A 26427-nucleotide genomic window follows, 5' to 3' on the forward strand; every position below is an offset into this window, starting at 1 on the left:
AAATAATTAGGCAGCAGGAGTATATTAGAATCAAAAAACAATTAGTTTTTTAAATTACACATATAAATTGAACTTTCCGTTTAGATTTACAAATTACGAGAAAAATGTCATTAGCAAACTTTTGAAGTTTGAAAATAATGTTAACTTTGATCATAGACAAGTTGAGGATTCAAAAAAAATTATTATTATTGTCTATTTCGACACCTTAATATTGATTGGAAAATATACTGCTGTTAATGTCTAAATATCACCAGGTTAGTTACCTACTTGCAGTTGGCGGGGAGAACCATTTTTTATTATTTTTTTGATATTACAACTGTTCGTTACCATTTTTTAATCATTTGCGCTTATGTTGCCAACTTGGCTAAGTGTAATTAACCAAATATAATTTTAGAAGTGATTACAAATATTGTATTTTTTTAACAGATGACAGATAAAAAAAGATTTATTTCAAAAATTTAATAAAACATATGAAAAGAATACTAAACAAAATTTTAAAATTATTCTACAAATACAGTATCACGGGCACTAGCATATAAAAGTCTAACAGAATCACAATATCCAACACCTCGACGCAAACTTGTTACTACAACATAAGCGTCACCTGCACATAACATCCTTTTTGCTTTGCAATAATCAAGAGCCGAGTGTATGCGTGATTCAACTTCTAAAATCCAAGTATTTTTAGCATCTTCAAAGTAGTGCATTGCTCGTATACCTCTCCAAAACCGTAATTGTCTTGCGGTATGACAAGATCTCGTTACTGCTACTATAGGACAAGTTGGTTTCCCATGCGAAAGTATTTTTGCAGTTCGTCCAGAATTTGTTAAACAAATTATAACAACCGCTCGAGAACGCATAGCTAACTCTACTGCACTTACACATACAGCTTTAGAAGGTTCTTCGAGTGTATTTTGCATTAGTTTTAAATTGCCGTAAGTTTTTGGTTGCCAGAGTATACTCTCAGCTTGTCTGCAAATAACAGCTGCAGCCGCTATGCAATGTTCCGCCATACGAAAGGCATCGAATGAAGGAGAAAATTTCTTGAGAGGTGAATCATAGTGTAATTCCAAAGAAAGAACATCAGCACCGTCCAAAACGAGGTTAGCAATATCAGTTACACACAGAGTAGGAATTTGTTCATTTATAACAGCCTTACATATACAAGGTTTTCCAGCATAATTGCATTTTGCTAATATAACTTTTTGAGCAATAAATATTTTTTCTACAGGTAAATCTGTACTCAAAACGCATTTATCAATGTAAATACCATCAGCTTCTGACAGCAAAACATCAATATTATCTAGACCCATAACTGAATCTATACATGCAAACACAAGAATATGTTTTCCTTTTTCGGAAAGAATGTTTCTGACATAACATAAATCTTGAGAGTTTTGAGCATTAGGTACTAAAACAGCATCGATGTCAAAAGCTACTGCCCAAGCTATTTGATCTTCCATGTACTCAAAAGGTTGTTGTGACGAGTCGGACGAGATTAAGTCAAAGTTTTCATGATTTATTTTATTGGTTATATCGACATCGTTAGGAACTTTAGATATTCTCACCGTCATTTTAGCCCCAATTTTCCCACCACTTAAAATATTACATTCAATAGAATCATCTCCGACTTCCAATACAGACAACTTTATTTTTCCAGATGTTAAACTATCAATATAGATAATATCACTCGGGTGTAATTCGGTTAAATGATCATATCCGATGAATAAACAGTCTACCGTACCACATTCTCGCCAACTTGGATCTGTTGTTAGTCTAATAGTCTCATTTTGGACTAGCTCAATCATGGTGCGGGGACCACCTTTCAGATCCCCGGTTACTACATCAGGACCTCTTACGTCAACGATTAATGCTAAAGGATAAACGTAATCAAGTTCTGTACTGTAATTAAATACAGCCTGCCGTATACTTTGAATTAATTGTGCGCTAGCATCGGGTTCTAAATCTCGTAAATTTAATCGTGCTACAGTCATACCCGAGGCAATAAGTCTTTGTATAACCGATGGTTCTTTATTATTCATGCCTATTTCACACATAAGACCTGTTTGAAGTTCTTCGCAGGGATTTTTATGAATGTTTAAATTGCAATAATGTAATAATTGTGAGGACTCAATGGGGCGTTCGTTTTCTTTTAAACTAGAAACTGCTTCGAGGGGAATGTGCCAAGGTAAAGCCATTTTGTACTATATATTGAAAAAATGCTTTAATAAATTATTCTATAACCATTTAAATCGATATAAAATATTATAATTGCACCACTTCACAATATTTGTAAAAAAAAAACAAATTTTTCACAATAATACAATATTTGTCATGAGCATTTGTTTCGATTTGACAAAAAAATGTCAAACTATGACTCGAATTTCGTGGGAGTTTTGTATATTCTTTGACTTGAATTTCATTCTTATGTCTTATCTATTCGGCCCGCGCCATACCCTAATAATTGTATTTAGGTTGTATCTATAAATGTTTGCTGATTTTATCTTCTTTGTATGAATCTTGTTTAGTTGGCTTTAATAGGATTGGCATTTTAAATCAAAGCGAGGCCTTTATATTGAGGGTACATTTGCACGCCTTAAGGTTAAGACCGACTCATATGCCGAGATGGCAACCGGCACGACGCCACTATCCGGTTTTCGCCGCCGTACGCACCTCGCACACACGGTGTAATTTATAAATTACATTGTATAATTTATGTTATTTTTATTTTAAATAAAATTTTATATTTATTTACATTTTACTCTATATTTGTCTATAGATTTATGTTAATTATAATTATATTCCATCAAGCAGCCCGTGACGTAAATAATTCTTATTGATAATATATTTTATAAAACAGTTTAACATTTGTATAAAATGTTTTTATAACATTAACTTGTTTGTTTAATTTGCTTTTGAACTATACGGCCCACATAACACTTCTCAGTGGATTCATTTAAAAATATATCAATAAGATTTTGTCAATATTTGCAAATATTTTATTATACAAAAGTATTCACTTAATTTAAATGCGTCAGGAATTGTTCGTTGCCCGTGATACTGAAATTATTACAAATAATAAAAAATAAAATTCAAAATATTTTTGTACGAGTATCCGAGTTATTGTAGTGAAGATAACACGCCGCGGGTTGTGAAAAATTAAAAAATTATGAACGAGGTTGCTTGACTGCGTGTCACGTTTGTTCTTTGGCAGAATAATAAAACGCGTTAGTTTATTTTGTCAAACTCTTTAAATTATTGTTATTGTCAAAGGTGTTATTTGTAAATAAAGTGTTTAGTGAAAAGCTTGTGAAAAAGTGGTCACTGTGTTTTCTCTAAAGTAACTTTCTTGTACCTGCCGTTTGTACTGTGCGACCGTGAAGGTTGAGAATGTTACGTCATTTTACCATTGGTGTCTGATATGAACTTATTTATTTCCCATTGGACTATGTTAAGTTGGATTTTGTGAAAATATATATCTAAATCTTCAAAAGTTTTGGTAAGTGTTTTATGTACAAAATATTTATAAGCCCTTTTAGACCGGCTGCAAGAAGATGCCGCCATGTTATTTAGTTTTGCTGTCAACTACTGGTCGCAGTTAGCCCTGAAACATTGGTATTTATCATTGTTCTAAAAACAATAATGTTAAGCAATACGATAAAATTTACAACAAACTTATCAGTCGTTGTTTCCTATGGATAAAATAGCTCCATAATAAAGTTTGAGCTCAGTTTTGTTTACTGTGTTTTATTGACTGTCAATGTAATGACGTCATTGTGCGAGCTGTTCACTATCTACCGATTGATGCCTAGAATTTTACTACTTCTTATAGAGAAAAGTATATATTTGAAGATATTATTTACTACTAATCAAATTTATGTCGTATCTATTTGGTTATTTTGTTAAAAAATCATCATAAGGTTTTTATAATAAAAAGTTATTGTTATAAATTTCAAATTACACTATATTTTGAAAACAATATTTCATAAAAAATAAAACGACACTTTTTGACAAAGATACAACATAATATAAAGATAAAATAATATGGGATGAAATTTTACTTTCAAATGTAAATCATGTATACCTGGAAGTATTAATAGAAATTATTGACAAGCAATGAAATTCATGTTTGAATCTAATTTGTGTGTAAGTTGAACTTGTAAGATAGGTTTTTACACTAATTTTATTGCAAGTAATATTAAATAAATATTTAAATATCAATTATTTTAAGCAGCATCTTATAGCATCTGCTTATGTACACAGTGAATTTCATCTTCATTATTATTAATGTATCTTCATTATGGATAATGTAGCAACACTTTTTAAACCTTTTTTACTTTATAAACAATGATTTGGTACTTACATAAACATCACAGATTTATATTTGTAAAAAAAGCAATGAATGTCAATTTCTAAATTAATAATGTCTACAAACCACCATTTACATTATAGTAAATTATATTAAATAAAATATGTTATTAACCTCTTCTTATATTAATAATGTGATTATTTTGTAACTACAATTATTAATTATTACATTATAAAACTTCAATACAATCGCTCCAATACCATGATGATACTAAATATACCACAGCATGTCTTTATATACAACATTTATAGCTTTTTGTCATTAGACAATACAAACTGCTATGTTCCTGCAATTTAAATCTATAATATCTTTGAAAATATTAATTTAAATTACATGCTGTAAAGGGTCATATTTATCTCTATTAAATGCAAAATGTATTTAAGATACTTAATTGGATAGTGATTAATGCTGTATAGCTTAAAATCTCTTCGTAAATAATCCATTATTTCTTGTTAAAAGTAAAATATAAAAACTGGTTATTGTAGGTTATGTTTAAGAGATAGACATATACGATCATGGACTTTTTGCAGAACTTATTAAGGTGTACAATACTGTACTACATTATTGTATTTGATCTTGTAGGTTTTGCCAGTGTTTGCTATCTAAGTGCAAAAAAATGTGTTTAATTATGACATCACATTAGAAACCTATAAAATGATCAATGTTTCTCTACTTTATTCTGCATGTATTATACATATAAACCTTCCTCTATAACCACTCTGTCTATTTAAAAAACTGCATCAAAATTTGTTGCATAGTTTTAAAGATCTAAACATACCCAGACAGAAGGAAGCATCTACTATGTAGTAATCCTATGTAGTGATTAAGCAGTGTCCTTTGCTTTCATTAAATTTTATATGCAACATAAGTACAGAATCAAGTGCATTTCATTGATGAATTAATAGTACAGTTTGTCGGTTTGATTGACATTGATGCTTATTTCTTCTCCTCCTTTATCCTTAATAGTTATATCATCAAGTTATATATCCCATAAAAATCCTTCATTGATAGTTCATCTAATGCAAAAAAATATATTTACAAATGAGAATTTTTTTTTGATTATTGTGCAATTTAGCTAGCTTCACTTTTAATATTCTTTTGCAATATTAAATTATTTAGTATAGGTAATTGTACTAGTATATTAAATATTAGTATAGGTAATTGATAAAAATAATTTTCTCTAAAAGAAAACACAGTGAAAATATTTTTTGTTGTTTTATTTTTTATATGGTTAGTCACTTGAACATAAAAGGATGCATGTCACATTATTATTAAAGTGATTATAATCAATAAAAAAAATTAACATTCAATAAGTGTTATGGTGAGTTTTTCTAATAGTTGGCATGGCAATTGACTATGGCAATTTCTGTGGCTAGAATTCTTCATGTGAAGGTTCATATTTGTCTATATAAATTGTTTTTTGTCAACTTACTAGTGATTACAGAATCTTTTCTCACTAATATGTGTTGCCAACACAAAGGTTTTAATATTTTTTTCTTATGTGTGTATATGTGTGCTTTTAGATTGTTAATTTAATAATTATTTTGAGGTGTTAGAAATATAGATTCATTTTTATTAATCCTTTCAAAGTTTAAGTAAGTAGATTGTTATGACACATGTTTGTTTAATTTTATATGTGTGTCAAATCTTTCAACTATTTTCATATTACAGGAAATACTTACAACTAATTAATGTTTAATACAAGAGGGGAATAATGGCTAATTAACCACTGCTTCCAGACAACCTAACTATTTACTCTTTTAAATACAAAAATATATAATAAATATCTTAAATGTGTAAGCAACTTTCTTTTTTTTTTAATATATAATAGTTTTAAGTTAAAGTACTTTGTGATTAATTTAACTTAAAACTAGAACATTAATCAATTAGTTCTGTAGCCTTATAAGTGCAATGATTTACATAAAGGTTAAAACCTTATAACTAGGAGCTTGAGGCTGAATATGTATCACTTGATACAAGTATCAGGTTTTTCACACCTTTGTTTCTTTAGTATTTGTTTATATTGTATTAATAATTATTATATATTAAAATAGTAATTATGTTAATTTTAATTTTAATCCATTTTTTGTTGGCCATGTACAATGCATTGTTGGCATTTGACATTTTAATGGAGTTTGAATCAATCATTTGGAATCTGCAAATTGACAATAATAATAACAATAATAATAATTTCTTATAATGCCATAAGCCAACTCATCACTAACATTTATTTTCATTTCATCCAAAATGCTTTAATTATTTTTCTTTCATAGAACCCAATTAACTTCTTATGCTGATCAAACTCAAGTTAACCAAATGTACTTTATAAGTAAAAGATAGAAGATATAAGTAAAAGATAGAAGATATAAGTAAAAGAGAATAGAAAAGTTTATGCACATTATTCACTAACCTTGCGATAAATTTAATAATAATTACAGTTGTCATTAATCTGATATTATTTTTCTGATCAGATGACTATTTCATATGCTTTCTAAATCTAATATTAGATAGTGTTATATTACATTATGTTTGTTCAACCAATAGATAAAATGAATTGTTGTTTAATTGAAAACAGAAAAAAATATATTATGTTTGTAATTTATGTATCAAAGCACAGTAATTAATGACGACAATGACCATTCTTAAATTACAAACAAATAATTAAAAGTTATTTCTTTTATATTTAATTAGATCTGTAACAAATTCTTCGATGTAGTATGTAATCAAATAACATTATCGGTTCAAATATAAAAAAATGGACTCACAAAACCATATTATTTGTCCTCCTTACAAACTAATTAATCAATTTACGAGTAGTGGTATACTACTTTTAAATGTGGTGCTATTCACCCCTATAATTCAATAAACCATTGGCTGTATAGTTTTATAAAATATTAGAATGATCTAATCATGGATATGATTTAGATTTATTTTATATAGATCAACCAGAAAATATACTTGTTTTTTTATATTTATGTATTTCAATTCCTTAGTTAATTTATGTAGTTGTGTAATCTTCAGTTAAAAAATGAGTTCAATAACTATTGATAAAAATATAGATAACATTAATTTTGACGTTAAAATCATATAGTGAATCAAATTGATAGTTTATTAGTTGCATAATTCATGAAAGTGGATTCAGCTCCAGGCTTGTATCATGAAATTTCAATATTTCAGTATGAACTATAGACAGCCAGACTTCCAGTCTGCACTATTTATATTGATGAAGGAAAATCTTGTTTCTTAATTGAAGTAATGTTAAGATATTCCTGATAATGTTAACATGAATTTGTTAGCAATTGAGTATAGTATGATGACTCGTATTTCGAATTCTATTATTATTCTAAAATTACTGAGAAATTGTCGCTTCTAAATTGTTTGTCACAAGCAAGGTCAGTTATTAGTTAGAATTGGCATAAGGGCTAAATTAATCATGAAAAGTAAAGTTTACGTAATAATATTTTTATTTATTCATCGTGAAAGGGTAATATATTTTACAATAACATTACATGGTGTTATTATATGGCTAACATAAAATTATTTTCACAACTAAAATAGCGCCGCGCCTTGATACTTTTACCCTTTCATACAATATAATTACTTGGGACTTTGTGAATTGTAAATGCGGTATATTATGTATATTATGAAGTGTAAGCTCGACTTTCTTTTGAATAGGTTCATGTTTTATTTAACAATATTTTTATAACGACTATAACAATGTATTTTATAACAATCTTTACAATGTTAAAACCCGCATAAGGTACTGCAATACCTTACGTATATTTAATTATTATAGTCATATTCCAAGTTTATTATAAAATTTAATATTTTATTATCTATTTTTATTAAATAGATTCAAACTTCACTTTTCTAATTAAACCGGTTAGTATTTTTATGACTACCTTGAAATATTTTAAACGTTTAAATAACTTGATTACAGACTTTGAACATTATAAGCGCAAAATTCGGAACGTATTGGTGTATCATTCAGTTTAATACTAACTATAACGATACCGTTACATCCATATCGCTTGCATAACTAATTAACCCTCAATTTAATTTTCATGCTATTTATGATTTAGTTTTTGTATTGCATCGATTACTAAAATATGTCACAAATTATTACTAGACACACGTGATTTTTCTTTCAAGTTATATAAAATTTAAGTAGTTAAAGATTTGACTGAAGATTGAATATATATAGTAACAATTACAAGAAAAAAAGTAAATGATTAATCATATAGCTGGTTAAGATAAAAATGATATTACTTATTTTGTATGACAAAAATTGTTCATAGTTGTAGACAGGATTGTCCTATCCCAATCTGATTTATAGTAAGTAGCTAAGTATTTATCGGCGAATAATATTAAGTATATTTGAATTAATTTTATTTTTCAATGATTACAAAGATTGATAGTCATCGAATACGTGAAGTACTATTGTAAAAGCGTCATGTTGGCCGCAATTACGGCATTGGTTTGCTTGTTTCTTATGTTTTATTCGCTACTACATAAAGCCAGTCTAAACTGTTATAGGACATTATGAGGGTAGTTTCATGTATACATGAAACATCATCAGTTTTGAGGTTACTTCTCTGTGACTTTTCACATAACCTCTGAAATGAAGTACGAAAAATTTTAAGATGGACTAAGTATTCTTTCGAAAAATTGTTAGTTAACTTAAACTATTTACGTCCTATCGAATATTAGACCTGCTTTGGTAGTGCAAACATAAAGATCGAACTCTGGAACGAGAGATTGTTTGATACGGGTGACCTTAAGTAGTTTACGTTATATAATTATCTCGAACAATGTTAAGTAATACTGTGACAAATGTACTCTATATTCAATTACATAGTATTATAATTCTTTTTGTTTTGTGTCGTTGATCGATGGGCACTTGGTAACAAGTCTCAACTAAATATTTTTATAAGTAGATATTTGACCTATATTCCACTTATATATATATATTTTTCATATAAAAAGCTTCATTGGCCTAATGGCTAGTTTTTATAAATTTTCAAAATTGCAATGAATATCAATAAACATAATATTGTTAAATAAACAGAGTTATCGAAAAACAATATATATATATATTTATATATATATCACATTCTATTTAAACCCTTTTCTGCCGTAAAATGGGTTCTCTTGGCAACTTCAAACATCAAACGTTCAACAATTACGCCCTTAAATGTTTCCTATTTAAATTTGCTACTGTGTTTTGATAATTTTCTACGACGCAGCACGACATAATTATATTTTTTATTTATCTGTAGGTAGTATCCCAATTGTACCTCGCAAACATGGATTGGAATTTTACCTTTGATTTATCCACCAATTCTACGCACTCTATTTTTTTTTGTTTAAATTCTGGGCATACTCTAATACTTTAAAGTTACGATAAAAATCAGGCAAGAGATTATATTCTTCTAAAAATACATATGACCCCTCATGTTAGATGGTAATATACTTCTTAGTTTTACTAATCTTCCAAGTTTATTCCATACAAACACTGTCGAGTACTGGTTAGTTTTGATGAGGGTGCAGGCTATTCCAGAACTAATTTGAAAATAGATAAGTTATTTCAAAACTAATGCTGCTTAGCGCGACTGAATGTTATCATACATTAAAACAAAACTATCTCTAATGTATGAGGCCAAAGGCATCAAAATCTTTTCTAAAATGCCCGTTACGTTAAGGATTGTTAGGCCAGGTTGATAAAGGTGGGTATAGACATTTAGGAATAGAGAAGGTGTTCGGCCTCCGGGTTTTGGAACGCTTACCAAAACCTTATATTAAGCAAAATACTTTAATTAAAAGCATTTGATGTAAAGAGTTTTACAATTCAATTTTGAAGGAATACGAACTATTAATTTTCTTGTAAGTGATTAAAGAGCCTGGTTTTACATAAAATATCGTATCCGGACGTTTTATATCTATTTCTAGTTAAACTTATAGGGCTGTCCAGCTATTTAGTTTTTAGATCTGATAACCCTAGTTACGTTGCCAGTTTGCTGTTTTTACAAAGTAGATAGAGAGAGAGTAGATCATACCTTTGTAGAAAATGCTATCCATATAATATTACTAATCCTTTACTATAAGGCCTGTAGTCTTATTTTCCACTTTCATCTCGGATACGACGAAAATGAGAATTGTCTTTGGACATTATTCTCCTTTACGTCTCAATTTCAGTTTAAAATAAAGGTCTTGTAGCAGATAAGTGTGTTCCAGTCGCATTCTACCTTTTTACGGCTTTGGGCCTGAGGAGAATTTGAAATACGACGTCATAACACAGTTTACACAATAAAGCTGTTGTCTTTCGCCATTATTACTATATGACCGACCTTGCCCTATCCAGAATGCCCTATCCAGATTGAAACAGGTAAACAAGTCATTTTGCCAATAAATATAACAACTCCCGAAAATGATTTGAAACCTCGTAATGATTGAGCCACTTAAAATGGGTAACATTACCATTTTCAGTTAGTTACAGCTCGCAAGGCTTGAGTTCGCCGAGATTCAGTTATAATACTTAAATTAATTAAGTAATGTTTATCTAATATATCAATCTATTAGGTTTATTTTATTAGAAGAAATTACTCACTTAAAGATAATTACTAAAATCAACAAATACAGCAATTGATCTTGCGACTCGCTCTGTCTCGCTTGCGACTGTAAAAATAGCTGATACTCTGAAAGAGCAATGAAACTCTGAAATTAAAGAAAGTTACACTGCTCCTTTTTTTAATTGTATAAACTGATATAGATGATCAGCTCGTAATGAGGACACATCACATGTTATTTAGCCTTCTTTATATGTCCATGAGGATATTTGAAATGTGAATAGGTACTAGAAAATTAAACAAGATATTGCTACGATTTATTTATTTTGAAAACAAACTTGATAATTACAATGAATAAGAAAACAAACTAAAATTAAATTAAATTGAATAATAATCTTCACCTTCACAAACATTTGCATCGCAAGAAGTCTACCGTTAGTCGTTACCAGTTCACAGTCAACGTGCCGCTAACCACGGGATCTAAGATATTATATCCCTTGTACTTGTTATGATACTGTCTTGGTCACCCTTTAAACCATAGCAATGCAGTTTGGCATTAGATTCCTTGATTAGTGGCTGGTAACCACTCAGACGGGTCTTCACAAAACCTCACTACGTGGTATTTTGTCTGAATTATTAATTCAGTCTAACACATGTGATTAACACATAAGCGGACATAATGTGTCGCTGCCCTATTTTGACTTATGACTTCTTGTTACAGATACATTTGCGAGGAGTACGTTTACTAATTATTCATAGCCACGGAGCGTCGGAGTACGGCGCTGAATGGCGCCTTTCACATCAATGCAACATTTATGCAAGTGCTATCTGGCGAAAATGCAAGGTAATTAGTCATTTTCTATAAGTTAATAATACCCATAGTGTTGTAATTTTTCAGCTTTTTAAAGATTTTTAATAACTTTCAAGGGATTGAAATGTACACCCTGGCCTTTATTCAGGGCTATCAGTTATCTTAAATATCTGTGTATTGGTTTTTCGTTAGAAGTGTTTATAAAGAGGGTGGTCTGAAAAACATTTAGTATATATTTGTTTTGTACGTAAAGCCAGTTTATAATACCACTAGCTTTCGTTCCTCCGTTATCACGTTCGTATTTTTGTAGTGTAAAAAGGCCATGTCACTCTATGGTCCATAAATTATTTTTATGCGAATAATTAAGTCGATTTCTTTGTTGCTGCGTACATAAAGGAGAAACTATCAAAAAGATTTTCACATTATAATATAAGTAGGGATGTAAGTTGTAAAATAGTGCTATTGGTGACTCTCAAATTGATGTTTCTCATTCAATTCGCCATACTAAAGTTGAAACTTAATAGAGTTATGGTAAACTAAACTACTGTGTAATATGATTAGACTGCGATTGCATATAAATTGTTTTATATTCTAATAATTTTATATAGTAAACTATCTGTTCGCTTCGCTTGCCGGAAACAAAAGTTTTGCAATTCATTTTAATCAAAGAAAAAATAGTATATTTTTATGAAAGACATGTAAATAATATTCTAGTATATTAAATGTACAATATATATATATATAGGTGTAGAAAAGCATTATCTTAAGATATAATATTTGTCTAAGAGTAAGTTGAGTTGCATAAGTTTTTTGGAATGCCGTTTAAGTTGAAACTCCACTTCGTAAGATATGTTTGATTTTTTAGTGCCAAAACCGTACCACTAATTATTCTACCCCTAAACAGTGATACTTAGTATTTGTTCGGTTTGAAAACTTTTGTTAAACAAGAAAAAAATTAAAAACTCTTGGCCTTTGCCTGAACTGACGGGTGCATGATTGACATGGGTAGGATTGAAACAGGTAAACAAGTTAATACGTTAGATTTAGATATATCTTGAAATCAGAAGCTATTGAACTAAGTTAGTAAGCGCGGCGACACTGTGACGGCATCAGCGATTGGCGGTCGCCATGACGACACCAGTGCCTCTTTATACCTCGAAACGGTAATGTTGCGATCAATTCGCAACCAAGGAAACCCGCTCTCGCTGCCATTACTGCTGCTATCGCTTACGCGCACTTCTCCTGCGCATTTATTTGGTTTAAGGAAAACGAGTGTCGTCGACTTTCCTTATTTTGCTAGGCAACATTATAACTTAATAGCACATTAATAAACTGACTGCCTAGCTATGTGAAGTCGCAGGTTTGATCTTGACCCATTCGGCGATTGAGGCGTCGTCTATTAGGTTATCTTAAGGTGTCTCTTAAAGAATAACATAACTGTTATTGATATGACGTCATAATTTGGTTTATATATTTATCAATAGCAGTTACATAGTCTATATGATAAAACACGAGTCCACGATGACGAATGCCCTACCGACCCTGTGTTGGTCCCCTCTTCGTAGTACAAGCCAGTCAATGCAGCGCTGTTTACCTTGAGTCTGTTACTGTTTTATGTATTAGTAACTATTCATTATCAATTAACTAAGATTTATTAAGGTGTATTTGTCATATAATATACATTTTATTACAAACTTACATTTGAAAAAAAAATAATAATATCCATACTTATATAATTATACGCACTTAATATTATAAATTTCATGGTTAAACCTCTTTACCGATTTTAATGAAATTTCTGACGGAGTCAAGGAGTAGTAGGAGTAGGAGGAGTAGGAGTAGGCTACTTTTTAAATTCACCCCTCGAGTAATAAAGAAGGCGATGAAGGCCTGTGTGCAAATTCTTGTTACATACAGTGTTGCCCTAGTTTGTCAAAGCTTTTCAGTATAAATGGTAAACAGTGATTTCAAGGTTATTCTTAATGAGCCTCCGAGAGTATGAGGCTAATGTTTCCGAGAACTCCAAGACATACGGAATCCTTCACGATTGTATCCTCCACAGTTAAAGCCAGCGAAAAAAAAAATTCGACATACGGAATCCTTCACGATTGTATCCTCCACAGTTAAAGCCAGCGAAAAAAAAAAATCGATATAACTTCAAAAGTCAGTCCTGCTATGTCATAAAATTTTTGTGTTGCAGTAGAACAGTGTGCATACAAAACCACGCGGTAATTCCTAATGTATATATTTAAAATTACTTAATTTAAAGCTTTTGTCACAAAACGACTTTATGTTTCAGTGACTTCAAGTCACTCAAACGAGCTAATATAATTAGCAGTTTTTTTTTTTGTTATTCGGATTCCTAGATTGATATTGGATGACTCCAGAAAATTTCATATCTATGTTGGCATGGGCAAAAGATATTGCGTCCTAAATTAGAAGTCGTGTATGAAAAAGAATTTTTACAAAACAATTATGACATTTTTAGAACACAATTAAAATCTATGTATAATTTTATGTCTCAGTCATAAGCGTGGGCTTGAAATGATTAAGTTCTACCATACTAGTCAAAAGACCGCACAACCGATTTTTTATGTATCACTAGTGTGATGTATATATTTTAAAGGATTTTAACATAAGTGGTGCTCAAATGAAATTAAATTTGGCTACGCTTGACTATATTATTATATATTCAATACGATATTATATATGTATGTATAATGTATATATTATACAAGTGGCTAGCCCACTATCGATACGATACAATCTTCAAATGTAAAGTTAATTGTTTACTCTATGCTATATATATATATGTTTTATATTCAAGCATTAGTAGGTTGTAATATATATTGTATAGAAATAGGTTTTAGATAATGCTTATTGCAACCACTAACAGATATGTTAAAATAACCTTAAAAAAAGTATGTTAATATTATAGAAATGTTAATCAATAATTTTATGAATAAATAAATATATTATATGTTGTATTATTACTATAAAAGTATAGATTAATTTTTCAATTTCCCATCTATCTGTGACCTTCGTGTGTTTAAGATTCTGAAAACTATTTTGCCTTTCACCCTGTAACCTTTCATTCATACATTGAACTTATGCGTTACGAAACATCTCCCGGAGGAATATAACAGATTTAGGTCTAAAATAACAAATATTTTTCAATCGAATTTATATTACATTTTGCCTTAATTATCTAAGTTTATTTGTAGTTATCGTATTCTATCGCTATGATCCAAGTGCTACACTTTTACTTATGCGTATAAATTGAAAGTTCAACGATCTAGCTTAGGTACGAAGAACTTTGCTCAAAGCAAAAAGTGTAAGTAACACGAGAAATACCATTATAATCATAATAATTTAATAGTTACGCATATAATAATTTCACTAGAATTAAAGTAAATAATAATACATTAATAAAAAAAATATTTAATATAATTTTATGTATTTTTAAACGAAATAATCATTTCTACAATTTTGTTTTAAGTTGTGTGTATTAGTTATAGAACAGTATTTCAGCGGGAAAAAGGACCGTGACCTTGACCCCCGAGCATAGGCCTAACCTGCCCCAAAAGTGTTGGGTGAAAAGTTAGCGGTCGATAATTGAGATCGTGTCGTGTTCGCGCACGCGCTCGCCGTACCGCCTGCCTGATCGATCCGCCCGCCCACGTGACGCAACAACGCATTTGCTAGGATTCTTCTCGACAAGCTCGCCTCTTACTTTTGTTAGGAACACGTAAACAACTCAAGCTCTTATGGTAATTTATATATCATTCACCCGTTATGAAATAATAAGGTTTCGCGTTGAAATTATTATAAAACAATACCTTTTACTTCACAACAATAGAAGAAATACTTTTGATACTAATTTTACAAGCAAAATACATATAATAATGATATAATACAGCTTTAAGAATGCACGCATACTTTGTTTACTGCTACATGAAACACAGAATATTTAATATTCTGTGTTTCATGTAATACACAATATGTATTCACATATATTTTTTTAATTCAAGTAGTTAAAAAATAAAGGGAAATTAGTCAAAGGTCTCCTCTCCTCTTGGCGTGCTGACTTGTTCCACCGCGTAGTTTCAATGCAGATGGGTACGTACATGGCATATTGGTACATAAGGTACCCATGGGGCAAATTTTCCTTCAACAGGTGCAGGTTCTCTCGCAATATTTTACTTAACTGCAGAGAACGAAATGTATTATAAATATAAATCAATCACATGAAAACTCAGTGGTGACTTCTTTATTAAATTCGAGTACGCGAATATTATTATTGTCTACAATTTACGACGGTCTTATTTTTATCAGCCTCACGACAGGCTTTTATAAAAAACCTATCGTGCACTCATGGGAAAGTAATTGCTGTTCCGTAGGTTATATGTATATCCATTGCCCGGTGTTCACTTTATATGTTTAAATGAGTTTTGATGTAAAATAATATAATTGCATCAGCTCAATCGGGAAACTGCTATTTATTGCAAAGTAATAGTCCTTTACAGTCCCACCGACTCGGTAAATAACTGCTTATCATTTTATTAAAAAGCGGAATTCGGAATTTTATTCATTGCGAATTGGCGGATACATAAATGTCTATTTTGTTATAGAATAATGTATCCTATCGATGCAACAAGCTCACAGTAAATATTCGCAAATAATAGTAAATGTTTCAATAAACATTGGAATATATTGAAATCACTATCAAGAATCTTACTATCATCTATACGATATATATTGTATCTAAAACTTCCCTATCCTAAATTTAAACCTACGACCGTTCGTTTTAAATCGATCGTAATTCCAAACCATTTTTTTTTCTTTTAAAAAATTGTGTTCGGTAATTCGGTTTTCATTTCAAATGACGAAAATAAACTGTAGCATTAAAGACGAGAATTTTCAATGGATTAAAGAATTTTAATACAAATAATTCTTAGTTAAAATATTGCTTTGGTAATTCAAATCTATTTTTATTTAAGTTACTGTTTTACAGAAAATCTACGGGGTTTTTTAAGTTGTAGTTGAATTTAGTAGAGGATATGTTTGAAAATGTATTGATTAATTTAAAGTTAGATTAAAACGTATCCATGTAGGTACTGAGCTCTTCGAAACATCATTTAAATGATATGCGACGGCGAACACATCGCTACAATATACTAAATGCAAATTTTGAAACAAGGACGTTTCAGGAGGTTATGATAAATCTATGGAGTTCGTTTAAGTATATGAGGATATAAAAAAATGACGATTTTAACTGAACTATTATAGTAGACACAATTTTAAGTTTTTTAGAAACGATGAGTTATAATATTTTATACCTTTGATTGAACTGATATAAATATGAGTGGGTGACAATGTGACGTAAGATGTTGATTTTTTCAAATTTAAATATTTTTGTAATGCTTTTATATGGACTGGTTTAATACTGTTTGGACTCCAAATATCCAAGTTGTTATTCTAGGAAGCAAATCAGATTTTACGATAATAATAACCGTATGAACGTTATTTATTTGATGTGTATTATGCACATTGTAATCAAAATCTCTTTGTACGAAATTTGAAGTATATTTATGCTATAATTTCCAATTTCACTGCAAAAAGAAGAAATCTCAGAGATGGGTGCATAGGTACGGAGAGGGCACGCCAATCGGTGCAAAGGTGTCGGCATGTTGCACCCTGTGTTACGACACGTGTAAAGCTACCTTCGTAGTTGAAACTCACAACAATTCTACTTTATTTTGTCCTGAAACTGTAACATTCACGTGTATGCAATAAGTATTTTACATGCCTGGATACAAAGGGATTTTTATATATCAACGTTTTTACAGTTCCTTATAACATTACCGCTCTGGGCTCGAAACAAAAAACACAATTAACATTTTAATGAAACTTTGTGATATGACGGCTTATATATAGGACCGACACATTTTTTAGATCATAGACGTATCCTTAGACAACTCTAAGCAATACTTAATCAATTTTGGAATATGACCAATTCGAACGTAATTGTAGTCTCAGTAATATGTATTATTTATCTTTAATAGCTATATATACATATGTACGCATATTTAATTATAATCATGTATTGTTCAAACTTAAAAGTACAAAACAAATTATATGAACAATATATTTACGCAGAATTATGGCGGAAAATTTTGAAAATAGAACATAACGTTTTGCCCTTGTTCCAATTTTTTTTTCCTGAACCAGTAACAAAATGAGTGAACGATGCATTTAATTTAGTTTAGGCATATAGAAATACCAATGACTAATTGAATACTTTTGATCGTGGTTGTTTTATTCATGGAATCAACTGTTTCAACGAAGCAGCGCTAACGCAATCATGAGTTGTGAAACGATATTGACAAGCAATGATAAGTGACGTCGTCATAAATAACTGTTTATAATATGCTTTTATGACGCAGAATACAGGATATGTATACAAGGAAATACTTTCTTTTGTACTGTTCTTTTATTTTACTTCTTGAATCTTACAATTTCAAACGGTCTATAGTTGGTAAATATATGGGTTGCAGTTCATTTTAGCTATTAAAAAAATGTGTATACGCTGTTATCTAAGAAGATTGATTTTGTTATTCTTTTAACACTTGGTCCCATAACAATATGCTTACCACTTATTCTCATCACTCATTTCATTGCATTATATTAAGGATTTTCCCCGGAGACAAGAACTCATTCTTTGGTATTAGTGTCGTAACGCTAAAATATTTTTAATAATAAAATTAATGTGAGACAATAACTATTATTAAAAAAATATCTTTGACTATTGAAATTGTTGTCACAACTTTTATAAAGATTGCTTCACGTTGATAAGATAAGAAATGAAATATCAGGGCAATAATTATTAAAATAAGTAGTTTCTTTCATGCTTTATATTTCAACAATTTCTCAAGTGATTCACTTTGATTTACAAATCTGATATTATTTTCTGTTACGTGAATACAAGGTCGCCTTTTAGTTGGTCATTGTCAATTGAAGCTTTGTTAGGATCGTAACGTCGTATGTCGTAGCTGTTCGTCGACGTGTCAATTTGACAGGTTAACATATTAGGGTGTAAATAGCTAGTAGTGAGAAGACACCGGCGAAGCGGAATTAGAATGAAGTGCGCGGCTCGCCGCGGCCGTGTGCCACGTCATTGCCGTGACCCACTGACACAGATCCGCGGGGCCGCCTGCACCGATATCTGCACACGCCGCGCGTGCTTGCTCTTCCTCTACTACTTCTTTATTCGTTACACTTTGTTTACGTTGCTACTTTTATTTCATAATAAAAAAAATATTATTATTTAATTTAATTCAGGGTGATAGTAAAATATATTATTTGTTGAGTTTCAAAATAAGCACATTTTAATTTGTGTAAATAAAACTAAGTTCCAACTAAATTGTCAATAATATAAAAGCAAAAATTAAAAATAATCTAGAGTGTCATTTTGAAGAATTTTAGTTTTACAAAATGTATCGTATAATTTTGATTTTATACGAATTTAATAAATAAAAGAATCTCGAATGAACAATAATACTAAAATAAGTTATGCAATCCGTTGACCTTGTTATCTAAATTGTGCACTTGACACGAATACTGTTCCATTTCACTTTCATGTCTATAGATATCTACCCATAGCTAGCTTCGCATTCGTTACGTAGAGACTGGTTACCTTTAGTAAATACGATAATGGATGTTTTGGAACAGGATTAAAGCTTAGTAATATTATTTAATGGGAATACGAAGGGTTGCGTAATACTTATGAACATTTTCTAAACTCAGCTGTTTCTGTACTAAGTACTCGTCGGCAATCAACCTTTCTTTGATTAATTATATAGTTTATATTTAATAGATGGTTAGTTAATAGATAAATTTGTTTATCTGAATTCCAATAATATTCTTTCGTTTACCTTCGGTTTTAATCGTCACAGCGTAGTTTAGCCGTCGCGTCAGCGAGCGAGATCGAGAGAGTTTCGCTTGGATGGAAATGACGTGGGTGTGACTACAGCAGCGATATGGTTCAGACTTCAGCCAGTTCGCAGCAGACGCCCCGCGCCGTCGTCATTGCGTGTCGTATCGCGTTGCTGCTGCCGCGCCGCACAGCGCCGTGTTGATAATTTGTGAAGTAGACAAGGATGTATGTATATGTATGTCTCGTCTTTCAGTTGACTTTCATCGTCGTTTTGTAGCGAACGTTTCGCACGGGTATCGATAGGAAATTACAATTATACAACACTTTATTAGCTGCGTAATGAAGTGGTTGTAAGTTTTAATTATTTAATATTACAAATCTACATTCAGTGACATTAAATAACTAAAAACTACTAAAATTGCGTTCAATCAGAAATCTGCTCGGATCACAGCGTCGCGGCAAGCGTGGCGCAATGCAGTGTGTGTTTGGATGCAGATATAAATTGTGTATCAAGTTTATTTATGGAGGTTTTCGTTGTGATAACTGTTGTAGTGTAAGTTTTTGGAGATAAACCATGTTGCCCATGGTGCAGGCGGAACCTGTGCTCTTCAACTGCGCGGGTCACTCTGCCGATGGAGCCTCCCCGACGGCCACTCTACCTCCCTCGCTTACACCGGATTCTGAGGTTGAGGGACTCGCAGATTTTTTTTATGATATAGATGTGGCTGTCGTTAATACGTTTTCAAGGTAAATATGAGTAAACGAGCAACTTGTTAAGTCGCGTGGTATTTGAAAAACGCAATATGACCCTTAACGAACTGCACATGCATTTTTTTTGTGATTTAGGTACTTGAAATGTATTTGAAATTGATTTCATGTAGTTTAATATAAAAAAATTAAGCTACATGCTTACTAACATACTTAAAGATCTTTGTTTTTGTAGGAGTTAACATTTTCTATAAATTAAGAACGTAGAATGGTTTTTAATTATTCCATAACCCTCCCTTACATTATGGATATATAAAAAAAACCTTAATACCAATTTCAAAGGTTGACCTGCACGTAAACTTTAACTAAAAGTTTAAAAACTGTATTTAAATATTTACAATACCTACTCAATTACTTTTGCTGTCGGTGTTCATTTGTAAACAGATTTTCTCTTTCATTCTTTAGTGTATTTAAGAAAATATAGTATTCTACCCGTAGTGGTAGATTTTATTATTTTAATTGAGAAAGGGATTCCCTTAAATTAGAAGTAAGTCAATACGGATGGAGTAATAATCACAAAGGAGTAAATTCCTCACTTGAGAGATTCTTAGACTATTAAAGAACACACAGGAAAAAGACCAAGCAGCACCTCTTAAAAAAAATCATGTATATGTTAGGATCGAGAGAGTTACAGTTTAATGATTATGTTCAGGTAAGGAAACTGATTGATTGATTTATAAGAAGTTTTAAATAAAGTTTTTTTTTTTTATTTAAGTTTTATCTAAACGCAAAGCGATATATACATAACGATCGATATATTATGAGATACTCTTTAAATACAATAGTAACAATAGAATTTTATAAAGAATGATTATGCGACCCTCAAATTTTTGTGTCTATTCTGTCGTATGTCAAGGTCCACAATCGATTGTTGCTTTCCAGTCTGGCTCATACTTTTTGTTCACTATATATGGTAAAAAATAAACTATTAAAACTGGTGTCTGTAAAGTAACATGACGTCGTTGCCCATGGTCAAACATCATATTATGAAATATATATTAAGCTTCAATAGCTCAATGCACAACGTTCCGCCTAGCAATGTGAAAGTCAGCGGTTCGATCTTGGACTATACTTTATTTATAGTAATATTTTAATGCTTAATTGAAAGAAATTGTATGGATTTATCATAGTAGTTTCTTGAAGATATGCATTGTAAAGTGTATATTATATTTCGTAATATAATGAAATATCACGAAAATGGTCTTCTAAACAAACATACCTTTACATATTTATATACGTTTATTTTATTGTATAAATGTCACTTCGATTACTTTGTGAAAGTTGGCACTGATCAAAGTAATAACTACAATTTAATTTCTAGGAAATATTTATTGTCACTTTTCAATATTGTACAGAACACAGTGTAAGAGTCAGACTCGCACTTAACAAATTTTACTGCCAATGCAATGCCGTAACAAAACGGCAATCAACATTTAATCAGCGGACATTTTAATCACATTCGAAAATTTTCATTATACTGTTATGTATTTATTGAGTTTCATGAACAAAAAATTACGATTAAATTTTAAATAATAGTAATATAATTGAGTAAGTATCGTTAATGAAATGAATATATTACTACATATTTCTTATTATAATATATGTAAAAATGAAGTAGTGTATGTATACGCATTACGCACACAAAGGGAGTAGAGGGCGAGAAGATAAAAGGCGGAGAGGGCATGAGAGAGCCTACAGCCGTTTTCCGTCACGGCATACAAGTCGATCTTACTCTCAAGGAGTTCCAATATATGGTTACAATATAAAAACAATCTCCTCTGCATTCATCGATAGTCATAATTTTGAATAAATTAAATGCACGTGATTGATTAGTAGTCACGTTTAAATAACTTATACATGTGTTTCTTGAACTATAATGTATTCGTATCTCTATATTTACATTAGTCTGTGATCCACAGTGTCCGTATACAAAGGTTAGGCTTTAAAAATGGCGTATATATTTATTACGCTAAAATTGTTACAACTACTATTGTGTGCGTTGTATGATATTATTAAACATGACGATTAGGGTCTAGGTAAAGCTTATAAAGATCATTTAGTTGCACAGGAAGATAAGATAATATCATATTCTATAATGACAGTTAAATTTACTTGAACCCAACTTAAGTAAAATTTTATTATATTTTATGTATTTTGGAATGGGATAAGAATTTTAATTCTGGCCCAAAGAAAGTCCAAGAAACCGTGCAGTACACAGTAAACTAAAAGTCCCCTAAAGTTTTCTAATTCAGAGTGAACAGATTCGAATATGAGAACTACGCATTGAGATCTGCGTGTTGTGTATTTTAATCAATAATAGAATAAAAAAAAAAAAACACCAACTTACTACGTCCGAGAAACGATTCGTACTGCTTACGGATGGTATGTGGTAGTATGGTCTACGATAATTAATTCAAAAGCGACCTCATAACTAAATTTATTTTATATTATAATATAATGTATTAACTATCACAGCTTGCAAATCTTGACCATAATGAACATCGTCGATGTTGTTCTAAATGGATCGGAAGAAATTAACTGCCTAAACGATAAATCAATTATCTTTGTCAAGTCCATGTTGTGCAATGCAGAAAGTAGTGTTACGTTCGACGCATAAAACACTAAACAATGTTGCATATTATATTATGCGTTTTGTATAAGTTGCAATATTCAACATTTATAAACAAACTTTAATAACTTATGCTATCATTTAATGTGTTTACTTTACTGTAAAAAATGTATACGGATTGGTTGAAATTAAATTAAATCGATGACGGGCATTACGAAATTGATTTATATTATTGATAAACGTAGAATAGACTCTTTATGAATATGTTTTTGTATTTATTTTTTTTACTTATTCAGTAGAAAGACTAATATCCTAAGTTTATATTGTTATGACGTATCTATTCGAACCAAAAAATGGTGAGTCATGTTGTAAAATAACAATTATATATGCTACGGGCAAATATGAGTTGCCATTTACTATTTATTCTTTAGTTATAAATTTCAATTAAATCAATAGTTATGCGTTTAAGTAAAATGTAATAATAGAGTATTATAGACTTAATAACTAATTTTGATCAATGTAAAATTTCTGCTTTCAATTTCAAATATTGCTTAAATTATCATGGTTTCTAGTGTTTAATATTTTATTATGATGATATATTTATCGACTACGGTGACTATTATCAATGAGACGTGTTATAGTGCACAATTGTGTGCGTGAAATCCTGTGCACTCTATTCCTTTATTCTTAATGTTGCCGAATTTGTAGTGACCGGTAATAATTTAGGCTCGGCCAACGCTTTCCATGGCATGGGAACTTCTAAACACTGTTAACTTCCAAAGTTAGGGTTCAGAATTTCTTGACCAATCTTGGTCCTACAGTCATAAAAGCTAGCCACACTAGATCAATAAAGTAAATTATAATATTTTACAAAACTGTTTTAGTAGAGTAATAAACAAAAATGACGTTGGTGTCGTTTTTTGTTAGAATATGCTAACTAGTGTATTAATATATAACTATGCGTATTAAAATTTAAAAATAAAATATGTTTTTTGCGTAAAAGACACGTCACAAATCTAAACATAAACACGGTACACATTTAAAAAAATATTTACGTGTATATATAATATCGGGGACACCGAATAATTAGTGAACTTGAAGTACGTCTTATATTTACTAAATGTTACGTTTCGTTTATTTCATGTTTCAATCAAATCAAAATATACTTCATTCAAGTAGGCTTTTACAAGCACTTTTGAATCGTCATATAACAAACTATTTAAAGTAAAGCTATCACCAGTTCGGAATATAGATTACACCGAGAAGAACCGGCAAGAAATTCAGTAGTTACTCTTTTTCAACATCTAAAAATACAGTCATGTTAGTTATATACAATATACAGTAAAAGTGAAGTCCATTCTTGTGAATTTAACATATAAAAAATATCCATTTTCTTATTCATCTGAATCTAAATGATCCAGCAAAGGTAAAAAACATATTTTTTTTTACCGAAGTTCAAATCATTGTTAGTACCTGTGAAAATTTCAGTGTATACTATGCAGTCGCATAGACCAAGGAGGAATAGTGATTAAACCACATTTTTCCCAGCTATGGAGCATACAATCATTCATGTAACATCTTATTTGGATCAATGAAGTTACTTATATTTTGACAAAAATATTTTTTCTTAATTGTTTAAACTTAAAAATTATGTGGACATGATTAAAAGGACTTACATTCTTAATGATTACAATTTGTTATGACTAATTTAAGTATGTACTATATTTATATTAATATGTGACTGTAGTCAGGAAAGCAAAAATCTCATTAAATTTATAAAAATTGAACATCATTAACCCTAATAAGTGTATATAGTGCCTTATGTTTAACGATGTAGAGCTTAAAATGTTGTAGAGAGCGAGAGCGGAAAGGCTATTAATGTTAGTGTTGTCAATGATTTATTTGCGAGAAGATTATTTTATACTTCTTTTAATTAACACATGAAAATGTTATAATTAATAATTAAAGTCAATTTTAAATAACTCATATTTTTAATAAGACTTTTGTGTTGTTAGATAACGAAAGTGGATGGAGCTTACAAAGCTTAAACTCGTAAAAAAACAAAAGTAAATTCAATACAAAGGTACTATTATTATTATGTATGTATGTATAAACTTATTATTATTATAAATAACATAAATTGTCGACTCAGCACATTGAATTATCAAGAAGTGAAAGTAAATAAAATGTCAACTCAATGAATCATATCTTTACGTACTGCTTAATCTAAATGTTTTTTCTTTGTATTTTATAAGATAACAACTAGTACTACTACTAGACACATTATATTGTATATGATGTTTTATTTTATTTTTTCATATTACTTAATATTTATATTTTTGGTCACTCTTATAGCGCGTTGTTATTCCGAGCATTATTATTTCAAGGTTGCGCGGTCGCCCGTCACAGTGAGGTTGCGTTGTGGGGCTCCTCGGTAGGCGTCGTTTTATATCTTTGTCCCTCTTTCGCATTAAGCTATTCCGTACTTGGCATTCGGTATGGGTATCGTCGACGTGAACATAACTTTTGCTTGATAGCTGTTCCGTAATGATTCTAAATGTACCTAATTGATAACTTAGTTGTAATTTTATCATGAGCTAATTAACGAAACATATCATGAACAAAGAAAGAAAGCACTTAACGTATTTTATATTATATAGAGATAGTATTATTATTATTAAGATACTATAAAGTACAAGGTCAAGAACTACAAGCCATACATTGGTGAAAAGTAAAAAAAATATATAGTTTTTTCGATGTTTTTTTTTGGCTTCACCAGATGCACACAAATAATACGTTCAAAATGAACAAATAACAGTAGACTGTAGAATAGAACAATAAAATATAACGCTTAGTTACCACTAGGTAGGTACTAGGTACACAGGCTCTATACACAACGATGATCTAAATATCCCGTGTTTGTGTATTATATTTGCAATTTTAAAGTGTCAAAGATGATTGAAATTATCATTTACTTGCTTTGCTTAGTGTATACTGTGTATTACTTCCGACAAGGTCAATGGATTTGGGGCAAAATTGTTCAACCGTGCAATGCAACTAAATTTGTTTGATTTATTTATAATGGTTACAACGATAAAGAACTGGCTACTAGACTAAGAAAATAATGCAGCATTAATATTACATACAACTCGTTTCGAAAGGTTTAAAAATGATATGAGTGATACAGATGATAGGTAGGTCAATTTCAATAAGTCGCAATATACATAATAATAGTTCATTTTGTTTGCTGCTTCTGTAGAATTGAGTCCTGTGACCTCCAACTGGGAGACACATGGAGGGGGATGCAGGGCAAGATGAGCGTGACCACGCCGGGTAAGAAGATAAGAAAAAAGTCATCAGACAATAAGTCACAATCTCAACAGTACGTATGAGCGATTACAAAAGATT

The 26427-nt window shown here is 30.5% G+C and overlaps 2 protein-coding genes across 11 annotated transcripts in view; one reads left to right on the forward strand and one right to left on the reverse strand.

The window, feature by feature from the left end:
• Positions 1-460: 460 nt before the first annotated feature.
• Positions 461-2298, reverse strand: LOC113394565 (pyruvate kinase-like). The gene has a single exon (XM_026631915.2). It carries the CDS (start codon positions 2196-2198, stop codon positions 501-503), a length of 1698 nt encoding a protein of 565 aa, XP_026487700.1. The 5' UTR covers positions 2199-2298; the 3' UTR covers positions 461-500.
• An 844-nt stretch (positions 2299-3142) lies between these two features.
• Positions 3143-26427, forward strand: part of LOC113394296 (uncharacterized) — a 41947-nt gene continuing 18662 nt past the window's right edge. For 2 of the 10 annotated variants that reach the window (XM_026631534.2, XM_026631537.2), the window contains exons 1-2: positions 19798-20429; positions 26279-26401. In XM_026631534.2, the coding sequence (XP_026487319.2) occupies positions 20257-20429; positions 26279-26401 (296 nt within the window). In that variant the 5' untranslated portion in view covers positions 19798-20256. Of the gene's footprint in view, positions 3500-11656; positions 11780-19795; positions 20430-26278; positions 26402-26427 lie in introns of those variants that run through there. The other 8 variants (XM_026631543.2, XM_064220611.1, XM_026631535.2 and 5 more) reach the window with 7 other exon arrangements.

This window comes from Vanessa tameamea, chromosome 4 (genome assembly GCF_037043105.1).
Source record: "Vanessa tameamea isolate UH-Manoa-2023 chromosome 4, ilVanTame1 primary haplotype, whole genome shotgun sequence".
Classification (NCBI taxonomy): domain Eukaryota; kingdom Metazoa; phylum Arthropoda; class Insecta; order Lepidoptera; family Nymphalidae; genus Vanessa; species Vanessa tameamea.

What these genes read in the sequence shown, in the direction of transcription:
- LOC113394565 (XM_026631915.2), bottom strand. Translation starts at nt 2,198, where the DNA reads ATGGCTTTACCTTGGCACATTCCCCTCGAAGCAGTTTCTAGTTTAAAA.